This window comes from Lissotriton helveticus, chromosome 10, assembly GCF_964261635.1.
Source record: "Lissotriton helveticus chromosome 10, aLisHel1.1, whole genome shotgun sequence".
Taxonomy (NCBI): Eukaryota; Metazoa; Chordata; class Amphibia; order Caudata; family Salamandridae; genus Lissotriton; species Lissotriton helveticus.
In genome coordinates, this window is record NC_136071.1 from 325,807,862 (window position 1) to 325,820,638 (window position 12,777).

A 12,777-nucleotide genomic window follows, 5' to 3' on the forward strand; every position below is an offset into this window, starting at 1 on the left:
CAAACATTTTACAGGGTGTGTTGTAGTGGAAATGAATACTACTTTTGTTAAAGTCAGAACTAAGTGTATATATAGTGATCAGACTCAAATGTAATGACAATATAAGGGAAGGTGCTTCTGCACGGAGAACAATGTTTCCTTATTGAGGTGAGCAATAAAAATGCATATTTCAACATGATTACAACTTCATCTGAGTTGTGTAAGTGTAATGGCAGGAGTAACATAGTGTGGCAGTCTTCCTGCCCCATCACAGCAGTGCAGCCCCCAACACTTTGATGGGTGGAAACACTGGTTACTACAAGTAGAGTCCCAAGAGGCTCTACCGATGGAAACGCAAGACTCAGGGATCTATCTGCCACAGGCCAGAGAAGCTGATTCCCACTTCCACTGTCTGCATACAAGGAAATATAGAATAGTCACTAAGCAGATGAAGCAAACACCCTATGTATTGGGCCTTTGTTTTTTTTAGAGAAAACAAACTCCTGCTAATTGAGTTTGTCTCATTTCTAAACAAATCACTTTGCCAAAAAAGTACTTTAAACATGGTCCCTATTGGGCTAATCTGCAGTGTTGTGAGCGGAACTTACTCAGTCATAGCTCCTCTGATAAGACTGAAAGCACCATTAGGCAGGTAGAGATTTCTAAATAGGGTGGATGGGTCCACCATAAGGGTGACAGAAGCCATGGCCATGGCCACCTCCCCTTGGGCGGGCTGGAGAACTGCCCAACGGGGCAAATTATGTATGAGTTTATTTTGGGGTGGTAAGCAAGCCTAGGTGAACAAATGTACGTAAAAAGGAAGTGCTTAGGTACTCCCAAAAAATTGTGTTGATCAAAATCTAAATGATCTCAATACAATATCAGTCCAAATCTCATTCCACTCATGCAACTTCTTCTTTCAGGTCCAGCCAATGCACAAAAATTGCTTGGGAAGCCAAGTAAGTATTATTCCAAATTTAGCTTGATGTAGTGATCATTAAAACACCAAGATTCTTCTCATAGATTTCAATATAATGCAGGAGCCAAGGCATGATACTTATTCTTTATAAAATCAACAGCAACCCAGCCAACTCATTTTTATTCCTGATCAGGCATTAAAAAAATTATTGTTCTCACTTTTAGTGATGCGTTTCTGGATAGATGTCTCCCATAAAAATGCAGGCGTATAGTGAATGTATCCCCAGTGGGACCTGCGACATTAATCCCATCTACATGAATCCCTATCGTATCCGGGTAGACCCAATACTGCTCTTGTTGGGCCTAGGTGATATTATTGTAGGAAGTTCTCGGTTCTTCACCCAATGTCAATAACTTTCCTCCAGTGAAGTCTCAGTGCAGTGCCTTTTTTTAATCTGCCCATGACCCACACACATCTGGTCCTCTTTTGTTGTTTTGGGGTAGAGAGACAGTCTGTGGATGGGCCGATGGAGGCAAGCTGTGTTTAAGTGGTGAGGGAGGAAGCAAAGGCATACTGTGGGCAGAGGAATGTACTGGATGGTATCCGAAACACAATCATTTCTCTTTGTTCTTGAAAGGTGAGACAGTATTGAAGATGTAGCCTTGCATACATTTAAAGTTAAGGCTCCACATTTGTGCACCATGGGAACTGCCTTAGAAGGCAATGAAGTTCCTTTATTCTGGCAGTCCATTCACTGTGTTATCCAATCTTGGAGTTTAGTTAATACTAAAGGAAACCAAGTCTCTTGGATAATCTCAAAATCAGATTATTTTGAATATTGCAGAGTGCCTTCTTATTAGACTTGTGGTCATAAATTCCACTGACATTTTATTTACACGCATAACGTCTGAAAATATGAGGTTCTGAAATGGACAAACTGTGTGTCCGACCTAGGTTTGAGCTGTAGACATATAGTTATAGACCTCCACACGTATTGTTCTTACATGTTAATTTCCCCACTGAGTCGTATTGCTCTGTTGTTGCCTTTTGTTCAGCACTCTATTGTTTCCCATCTGGGTGCACTCTACCAGTATTGTAATTGTTAAATAGATACAAAAAATCCTTGCATTTGTTTCTCTAGATTGTAAACGGTTTTTACCGATAGTCTCTTTCTCGTTCAAAATAGTTTATTGAATTTTTATAATAAACAAATGACAATACAAAATAAAGTACAGTAAAAATACCCAATTACAATAGAAAAATATTAAGAACAGCAATTAAATTTCAATAGGTAAAAACAATATAATATGATATTCCTAGAAAAACAAAAGGGTGGGAGAAGAAGCATATATAAATATATTATTAATAATGGTTAAGTAGAGCTACTATAAAATGAAGACTGAACTATTATAATACCAAGAAATAACTAGAAACAATTACATATTTAAGAAGATAAATAATTATCAACAGGTTTACAAAATGCATGATAAGAATTAGAATTATGATTAATATCATTCAAAGATAACTGAGCTCCTCTTCTGGTAAAAATAATCCATGACCACCGAACATGAACAGATAATAATGAAACGTCTTTCCAACAAGTTTTAATGGATTTTAAAGCTGCTGATAACAGAAAATTAAAACGTTTACCTTCTAAGTCAATTACTTTTGAGAAAGAACAACAGATTCACAGATTAAGAATTTGAATGAAACATCACCATGAATATTAAGACTCTTTTTTATAATATCCCAAACTTCAGTCCAAAATTTAAAAACAAAAGGACAATCCTAAAGCATATGTTTTAGCAAACCAGTATGTAAATTACAGTGCCAACAAATTGAATTCGGCAGAAGTATAGCTTGAAATAAATGTAATGGAGACCATAAACAATTATATATAATATATGAGTGTTTTTGATAGAGCGAAACAGGTTACCAACCAGAAATATTGTTAAGCCAAATAACTTTCCATGTATCATTCCTTGAGAGATGTTCATATTTCTATATAATATAGAAACACCATGAGATAAAGTGGAAATAGTTCGAATGTAAATTGATATATCTGATTTAACATTAGAAGGAATATTATGAGGAAATGAATCTAAGATATAATTACATAAAAATTCATATTTGAGAAAATCAGAAGGTAAAAGAAATTTAGTTTGTAAAGCCTCAAAAGATATAAAAGTATTATTGTTGTAAACATCTTTAAGGTAAAAAATACCAGCTTTAATCCATGAATGCCAAAATCTAACATTTCTATTACGTTTTATGCCTGTGTTATACCATAATGCCACATCTTCGGTAGTGGATATGGGTGATTGAAAAATTAAATGAAAATAATTTAAAATAAATGTAGTGGGTTTTAAAATAACAGATTTATGAAAAATTGAGATTTATTGGACATAGTTAGCAAAGTGGGTAATGGAAATGGTTCTATTAAAGTTTTTCTATAAGAAGCCATGTAGGGGGATTATTCAAATAAGAGTGATTAAGCCAAAGGGAGTTTTTTATAACTAATACAAGGTGATTTGTTGTTCCACAGAAATTTGGAGAGTTTATCTACAGCTTTATAAAACTTTAAAGGAAAGTGAGTATGCTTTTATGTGCCTAAAATCGAATAAAGCTTGTTTTGATTGATTGAGTAGGAATAATGGCAAGGGTATGAAAAAAATGTTGGTGCAATAGTCATTTTTATGGAGTCCATTCTACCCCACCATGAAAGATGAAGTGAACACCATTTGGATATTTTATCTTTAATAGAATTTAGGATGGAATCACAACTCAATGATATTGTTGTTTTCATAGATGAAGAAAACCCAGTGCCAAGGTATTTACATTCATCTCTTTGCCAAATGATTTAATTCATGGGTAACATATCAGGAGTACAATAAATATTTAAAGGAAATAATTCTGTTTTATTAGTATTTAACTGGTAACCAGAAACTGTGGAATAAGATGAAATAATTTCCAATAAGTGAGGAAATGAGGATAAAGGATTAATAATAAATAAAGGTACATCATCTGTATATTCTAAAGTTTTAATAGAAACTTCCTTAATATTGATTCCAGTAATTTTATCACATGTTCTGATAGAAACAAGTAAGGGTTCGATACCAAGAAGAAACACAAGTAGAGAGAGGGGTCAGCCTTGTCTTGTACCTCTGAAAAGAGAGAATTGGTTTGAAGTTTGTCCATTGATAAATAAACTAGCTGTAGGAATAGAATATAGAGCAGAAATCATACGGATAAATAAGTCACCAAAATTAAATGTTATTTAAGTACGAAATAAAAACTGCCAATGAATTTTATCAAAAGCTTTTTTTAACATCTAATGCGAGAACTCCTGATGGTAAAGATAGAGTGGATCCTTGTTCTAAAACATGTTGTGAAGTTCTTGTATTATTGGCAGAATATGTATTCTTCATAAAACCAGATTGATCTAGATGAATAGAATCTAACACAGAGGTTAATCTAGTAGCAAGTATTTTGGCATACAGTTTACAATCTTGGTTTATTAAGGAGATAGGACGGTATTTTGACACAAGTGTAGGGTCTTTGTTAAATTTGGGCAGTACAATAATTCACATCTCAGTAATAGAACCCGTAGTAACTCCCATAGAACCAAAAAGATAAAAAGTTAAAATAAACAAGGAATAAGTTGTAACTGAAATTCTTTATAAAATTCTGCGGGAATACCATGGGGTCCTGGGGACTTATTTGTTTAAGAGATTTTTTGGCTAATAAATTTAAATCTTGAACAATAGGCAAATCTAATTAAGTTTTATTTGATCGGGAAATCTTGGTCGAACCACATCTAGTTAAAACAGAATCAATTCAAGAAGACTCGTGAAAGTTAGATTTGTTATATAAAGTAGTATACAAATCCTGAAATTCATTAACAATATCATTTTGTGATGAAGCAATTTTACCATTAAAGCCATGAATTGAATTTATTTGTGCCTTATCTTTTTTAATGCATAACTAATTGGCTAAAAGTCTTCCTGATCTGTTAAGATTAAAACAAAATTTGGCTTTAGAGGTTGAAAGTTGAATACCAGCTCTTCTGCTAAGGATTGAATTAAACTCATATCTAAGTTTTTACAATTTCAATATCTATTGAGGATCATTAGATGTAATAAAAAGTCTCTCATATTTTGTGATTTGTTTATCCAAATCTTTTCATATGCCATAAGAGAAATAAAAGCTCCTCTCCCATCTATTCACCATGGAAGTAGAGCCTTCTGGGTTGAGAAGAAAGTAATCATGAATAGCATTTAAGAGTTTAGGTTTATTTTGGTCATTAGGAACAATACTATCATTCATTCGCCATCTGGATTGCGTTGTAAAATATTAATTCAATTAAAAAGAAAAAAGAAATTAAGGCATGATCCGAAATATCAATATTACCAATAGTAGGAGTGACCACAGAGTTAATGAGTTGTCTGGAAATTAATAGATAATTAAGCCTAGTGTGAGAATATTGAGGGTTAGAAAAAAATTTAAACATTTTTTCTGTAGGAAAGTGCAATCACCAAATATCTACCAGCTTTGTAGTTTGAAGAAATGATTTAAAAGCAAAACAAGCTTTAGGAGGTCAACATTTAGTGAGAGAGAATCTATCTAATAAAGGATCAGATATAATGTTGAAATTCAGTAGTCAGAGTAGACCAAAATATAGGATCATCAGCAGTTGGACCATATATATTTAGTAAAAACTGACTAAATCATTAACTTTAATTTTAGCTATAACATATCTACCATCAGTATCTTAAAAAATGTACTCAACATCTGGCAATGTAGTCTTTTTGTAAAAAGAATAGCAACAGTATTTTTTGCCATTTGCAGGAGAAGAAATAATGCTATCAACCCACTTTTTTCATATAATCTAATATGTTGTCATCAATATGTGTTTTCTGTATAAAAACAAATATATGCTTTGCAACTTCCTAAATAATCTAAACATTTTGTACGTTTAACAGGATGACGTAACCCCTTGACATTTAAAGAGATATTCTTGACATTATGAACATTAGCCATAGTAAAAAGAGAGAAAAAGAAGATCAAGAAGAGGAGAAAAAAGTAAAGGAAGAATTTGAAGAATAGTAGCTTCAGACAGGGGAAAAGGAGAGAGTAGGAAAAAAAAAATTTAAAAAAATGACGAGACGACAACAATTAAACATTTATAACAGGAATGAAACGCGCACACTCTTTACACGCATGACCAAAACCGTTGGAGCGCAGGTTTACCCAATGCACTCAAAAAGTAGATCACATGTTATGTAACATTCAAAAGACATATACAATAAACAAAGCCACAGAGAAAAATAGGAATCTCCAGTGGGAGAGTGGTCCGATGGAGTCCTTTATTCCGTAAAACAGCCAGCCGACACGTGTTTCATCGCTATTGCGAATCCTCAGGGCTATATATGGCTGTATCCCAACAGAAGGTCGCTCAGCTGGTGATAATTCCGACATAGCCGGAATTCGTATATAACGTGTTTGGGCACTAGTGAGTTCCAAGTGATTGTCTAACAGTGCTTCACGCTGCTATTGGACATCCAAACAGGCACACGACCCACGAGAAGTACGCGGCAGCGCTGCACTTCATACCAGAATTGGGCATCTTGCTTCCACATGACGGGAGTCACACTCGACGCTAGGCTGCTCGATAGCAGCGTGAAGCACTGTTAGACAATCACTTGGAACTCACTAGTGCCCAAACACGTCATATACGAAGACTTCTTTCGGATGTCATACACAAGACCGTGACACTTATCAGTTACCACACACAGGGAGTGGCTGATATTTTTCCCTGTCTATTCTTCACCCGCGGTCACGGGCCCGGCTGGGTCGGAATTATCACCAGCTGAGCGACCTTCTGTTGGGATACAGCCATATATAGCCCTGAGGATTCGCCATAGCGATGAAACACGTGTCGGCTGGCTGTTTTACGGAAGAAAGGACTCCATCGGTCCACTCTCCCACTGGAGATTCCTATTTTTCTCTGTGGCTTTGTTTATTGTATATGTCTTTTGAATGTTACATAACATGTGATCTACTTTTTGAGTGCATTGGGTAAACCTGCAATCCTTTTAAGTTGGTGGTTATGCTACCAATTGTTGAGTGGTTCTAAGGGCTCTCCACTCACCCAGTTGCACCACCTTTATTTGCTAATCAGTATCCAGTGTGTCTACTTTCGGTTGTGCACCCAGTGGTTTCTCTGACAAAAAGCCTTTCGGTTTCCTTCAAAACTGTTGGAGCCTCATGTGAAAATAAACCATAAATTTGTCAGAAATATACGTAACAATAATATCGAAGTAGCAGAATCTTGTGTATCAATTGTATGCTGTGAATGTTGATCCAGGAACAATCTTAAATCTTCAGTTTGATGGAAGGACTTAGAAAAATTATCTTTCCAAACACAAATTGTTAAAGGGTCAAAAAAGACCATATTTAAATCCAATATTTCTTAGCTGAGGGCGTAAAGCAGTGAATCCCTGGCAAATTTTAACAGTATCTTTAGCGAAGTCTTTGTGAATAAAGATTTTATTTCCATTGACCATCAAGGAAGGAATTTCTCGTGCTGCTTTCCTTATCAAGACCAAATGATGGTGACGTAAAACTTTAAAAATAATTTGTCGAGGTTTTGTGTGATGAAGATTACGATGAGATGGAATCCTATGTGTTTTATCAATTTCAAATTTCTCCGGAAATTTGATGTTTAGAAGGCCAGGAATCAGATTCTCTCAATATAATCTGCAATTGGAACCTTCAAAATCTTCTGGTAAAAAAAAATGCGTAAGTTATATTGCCTGTTACAATTTTCCATATCCAGAAGTTGGGCAGACATATGAGAAATGTTCACCACAAGTGGAGTAAAAGCATAAATTTTACCTTTATTGTCTTGTATTTTAATTGATTTATCCGAAATTTTCATTGACATACTAGCCATGTCTTTGCACAATTTTTCTTATCTCTGATGCAATTGTATCTGTGTTAGTACGAAGAGCTTGAATTTCATCAAGAATTAATGGCAATGAAGGTTCACTTGACTCCCCCACTTTAGATTTAACTGGAGGTGGAGAGACCGGTTGCTTCCTTTTAATATGAGGTGTTTGCACATTTTCCATTCTCCTGCTTTAAGAATTAAAATTGTATAGAAATGCAAAATTAGGGAAAAGGTAATTATTGCAGTGAAAAAGCTTGATAAAATGATTGGTGCAGCAGTTAAAATAGACAGTGGGAGTGGTTAGGCCAAAGCCAGGCACTCTCTTGTACACTGACAGACAAGCTGGGCAATACCTTGAGGTAGAGCTGGGAGCTGGAGCAGGAGGGAGGAAGACACCACTTCAGATGCCAGAAAATCCTGGAAAAAAAACTCACAGCAGCAGGTAAGGGCTTCTGAGCACAGCTACCTCATTTAGGAGTAAATTCTGACATAAATAGTGTAGTAAATGGTTGAAAAACGGGCAATGACAAGCGGGGCTCACCGGTAGGCGGCCATATTGTTTTGTGCGCTCGCGCTCCCACAGATAGTCTCTTTCGATCAAATGCAATGCTACACCACTTTGTGGCTTCCAAATACCTCATTACGAGTGGGCCCCAAATTGCGCTCACGTTTGAACCCACAATGGGATCCCAAAAGAAAAATGTGGTTCAGTTACCTGTTAAAATATTTATTAGTGGTAAACATACAAATGAGTGCACATTCCTGGATGTACACCAATATTCGGGTGCAATTTCCACTCCTCCTATAACACTAATTAAAGGATGACAAATTTGCACTAATATTTTGCCAATTCTGTAGTGATCACGGCTAAAAAGTTAGTTTTGGTGTGACATTGAAGGAGCCGGGGTTATCTAAGCTTCACTTTATGCCTTATTGATCCAACAAATATTTACTCTTGTGTGTTGATCAAGAGAGTTAAATATAGATAAAATAGATAGATAAAATGTCTTGTCCAACATAAGAAAATGTTTGAAACAAAATAAAATACTTTTGCTTTTACTCCTTCTAAGAACCCTATTAAACCTAATGTATATTTAACAGTGGGAGTAAAAAATTAGGCAAATTAGAGAAAATATTTGACCCAGCAAATTATGCCAGTTTTCTTCTGAAAGGTCATCCCGGGTATTTTGCATTACAAAAGTAGACAGTTTCTCGATTTCTTATGCTTTTTTGACATAGAAGAGAAAAGCTAAAATGGCAACTACGTGGCCGAGCACTGGGAGGATCACAAGCGGCAGCGGGAGCGTGAGAAGGGTAACAGCAGCAAGGTCGAGACTCCGCTCAAGAGACCAGCCCCAGCCAGCCCCGCCAACAATACTACAAAGGTTATCGCTGCCCCCGCCAAGCACGTCTACCCCATGGGCTATCACTACTAATAACTCTCTTTTCATGGGATTTAATGTTTTGCAAAGCACTCCTTTCTCCGTCATTTGTAATCTGTCACAGTCCACGGTGGCTTTTTCACATACGCGGTGTTTATCCGGATATATATATATATATATATATTTGCTCTTTTAATGATACAGGGAGCACTAGATTAGGGTCGCAACGCATTGGCTTTTCCATTAGGATCCAATAATCCCCCAGAATTTGTTTGGCGCACAACTCTGCAGTGTATGTAATAAAACAAATTTAAAAAATTGGCTATTGTACTTTTTCTTGCAGGTAAGACGCGTTTAATTTCTCACCCCACAGACAGTCGTCTGATGGCACCGGATGCAACAATCACTTTTGGCGCCCCCATGACCGCTTCCTCGGATTCTCTCACTAACACCTGGCAAAAGTGCCCCTCAGCTCTCCAATCATAAGATATAGTTAAAAAGAGCACCTACCCCCCCTTTGAGGTCAGCGCCTGTGCAGTCGCACTGCCCTAAAGCCGCCCCAGAGGTCACGTCACGTATTTCTATCTATGAAAGGGATAAAGAATAAACGATGATTTTCTTTTCTAATTTAGTATAACAAATGACTGTTTCATTTTCAGGGATCTCCTTGATATCCCGACAACCCTGAAAACAAATGAGCTTCCAGAGAACCAAGAATCCGAAGAAAGGTAATTTACACGGGGAGTGGATTCCTTGCTCTAACTCTTTCTCGCTTTAACATTTTTGTGTTTTCTGGAATGTGAAGTCAAATAGGCGGACTTTCTTACTTTTCAGATTTAAAATTAAATTAGTAAAAAAAAAGATCCACTAAGTACAAAAAGAAAACATATGTTTGTGTTAGAAATGCACTAAACAAAACAAATGAATCCAATTATATCCATGGTTACACAAAAGCGGGTGCGTTTTTTTTATCTGTGCAAAAAGATAGAGGGGAAACAATCCACACTTCATGACTTGATTTGGTCAGCCTGGAAAAGGGAGCAGTATTTATCACACTCCTATGTTCTGATATCAATGGGATCAGAATTTAGCGGTGAAAAATGCACGAGTTCCTGTGTTTACTGCGCAATTTGTACTTGAGAAATGTGCTGAATTAATCTGGCTGCCCGTAATCAGGGTCCACGTGTTTTGTTTCAGTTCATTGATTTGTGGAAGAAGTAAAAAAAAAAGCAAATGCTGCTTGGCTCCGATTTCTTCCTTAACCCCTTGCATGCTGCACACATTTTCTCACTGTGCGGGCGATTTAAATGGTGGGCGGGATTCGGACGGCCCCCGGCCTTCCTCCGCACACGCCAACCATGAAGTCGGACGACCAGGGGCCGTCCAAAGCATGCAAGGGGTTAATGTGGAGTGGACTACATCGATTTTGTCACACATTTCTTGATTTAAAAGTGGAGAAAACTTGTGTCTTTATGAAAACATAGAGATAATAGATGCAATTCTCTTTGTTCCGTGTTTGCCCATGTGCAAATATCCTTGTGTAAAATACAATAAAGCAAACACTCCTTGCACAGTGTGTTAAACACTCCCTGCTGTCATTGAATGCTGTCTGCTGCTTCACATTCTAGCAGGGCTTCCTTCTGAGTTTGGTAAAATTGGTACTATTAAAGAGGATAATACTATCACAGGTTGTCCCCCAATTTTTAGAAAGGGTAAAAGGGCAATATAAATCCTCACATCAAAAATACTTTTAATGATTACCCAAGGAACAAAAAATGTTAAAAGAATTATCAAAAATAAATAAATTAGTTTCATTTTTACCTAACTACAAATATTTGTTATCTATTTAATATTCGAGTTTGCGACATTTTAAAGTGTACACTTGTTTTATTTTTTATTTGCAGTTCTATTTTTAATTCATCCAGTTTCATTCTACCTCTTATATTGCCCCGGTTCTACCCCGAGCTCTCGATGCTGTACTTGGTTTACCACGAGCGGGAGGACGGCCTCTACTGGCAGGGCATTGTGCACCTTGGGTTATTCTCAGATGTAAAGCTGCTGGAGTTCCTAGATGTACAGAAGTAAGTGTCTGTGTTTTATTACTGGTCTGTTAAGAGAGTTGTAATGTGGCTGACGTGTAAAGAAAAAGCAGTCCATCAACGATTGCCACTGTTGACATTGTGTGAAGCAGCCTAATGATCTAACCAAAATACATAAAATTCTGCCACAGAGAAGCAGTCACAAGAAAAGTCAGCACTATACAAATTAAAAGAAAAGAAAAAACCATCAAATATTTTAATCAAATTTCGATATAATTTCTAAATCAGATGGAATTACTGTTGCCCATTGTGTCTGCTGCAGAGCTATGCCTGTTCTTGGATGAGTCGTTCTGTGGTTGCAGAACACTTGTAGTTCTGCTGTCTTTTTTGTTACTGAGTCCTTCTCAAGTGCTGTCTATGCTTTGTCTGTACTTTTTAACCCCTTCGTGCGCATGACGGAACCACGCCTTCATGAGCCATGGGGGGTGTGTGCTCATGACGGCGTGGTTCTGTCATGCTGCGGCCGCTCCGCACACGCGGCACTGATTCCCCGCCTGTGCGTGCGAATTAGTGAGTGGGTGGGGTCGTGATGGAACCACACCGTCATGAGCACAGCTCGCCCATGACTCATGGCTGCGTGGTTCCGTCACAAGCATGGCGGAGCTGCACTCACCCCCCACACCCCCCCAGCGCCGCGGCGGAATTAGCGCAGCGTCCAAGGGATTAGATTGAGCTTGAACTGGTACTTCCTGTGCTCTGACTCTTCCATGTGTGTGTCAAGAATGTTTTTACTGCTGTGTTCTAACAATGTCAAGTAACAACTTTTTTTCGTTTTCATAATTTATTGTTCAAAGGGCCTGATTTAGAGTTTGGCGGACAGGTTATAATGCACTTTTGTTGAGGTGGATGGCGTATCCACCATGTTTGTAACAGAGTAACCCGTCCTCCAAACTCTGAAACAGGTCCGAAGAAATTATGAACATTTTTGGCAACTACTTGTCGTCTTTTATACCTGTGAGATATGTGCCCGTTTCTTGATATTTGAAGCCTTGAAAGTGTTTGTAACCTAAGGGATAAGTTAGCTGTCATGCTGAAAAGAAATAAAAATATAACAATTAACCAATATAAAGTTAGACACTTTAGTCAAAGACATCTTTTAAATCTGGAAACATGATTTAACTTCTATTACTTTTATTCTCACATTTCTAATGTTGACATATAAAAACGGCCAAGCCACCCTTACCCCTCCCTACTGGGGACAGAATTGCAGGTGAACAAAAAGATTTAAACCCATCAATGTGATTAGGGTCAGTGGGCAAAATCGAAGAACTGGGGGATTTATTAATGAACTCATTAAACAGTAAGGGGAGCTACGTATCGATTATATAGGCCGGTGACTTTCATGTAGAGCAATGTTTATACAGTGATAATCGTATATGCAAGGTCTACAGATGGTGAGGGGGAAGATGCTAATCACTTTTTACATTCTGCATAAGGAAAGCCCTA

At 37.2% G+C, this 12,777-nt stretch overlaps 1 protein-coding gene across 3 annotated transcripts in view; it reads left to right on the plus strand.

The window, feature by feature from the left end:
• Positions 1–12,777, plus strand: part of ALS2CL (ALS2 C-terminal like) — a 645,425-nt gene that overhangs the window by 538,873 nt on the left and 93,775 nt on the right. Inside the window, exons 22-25 of one of the 3 annotated variants that reach the window (XR_013601601.1) lie at positions 903–938; positions 3,444–3,488; positions 9,892–9,960; positions 11,137–11,194. Coding sequence is in view for 2 of the 3 variants with exons in the window: in XM_078662474.1 (XP_078518600.1) it covers positions 903–938; positions 9,892–9,960; positions 11,137–11,313 (282 nt within the window). In the remaining variant the exon portion in view is untranslated. Of the gene's footprint in view, positions 1–902; positions 939–3,443; positions 3,489–9,891; positions 9,961–11,136; positions 11,314–12,777 lie in introns of those variants that run through there. The other 2 variants (XM_078662474.1, XM_078662475.1) reach the window with 2 other exon arrangements.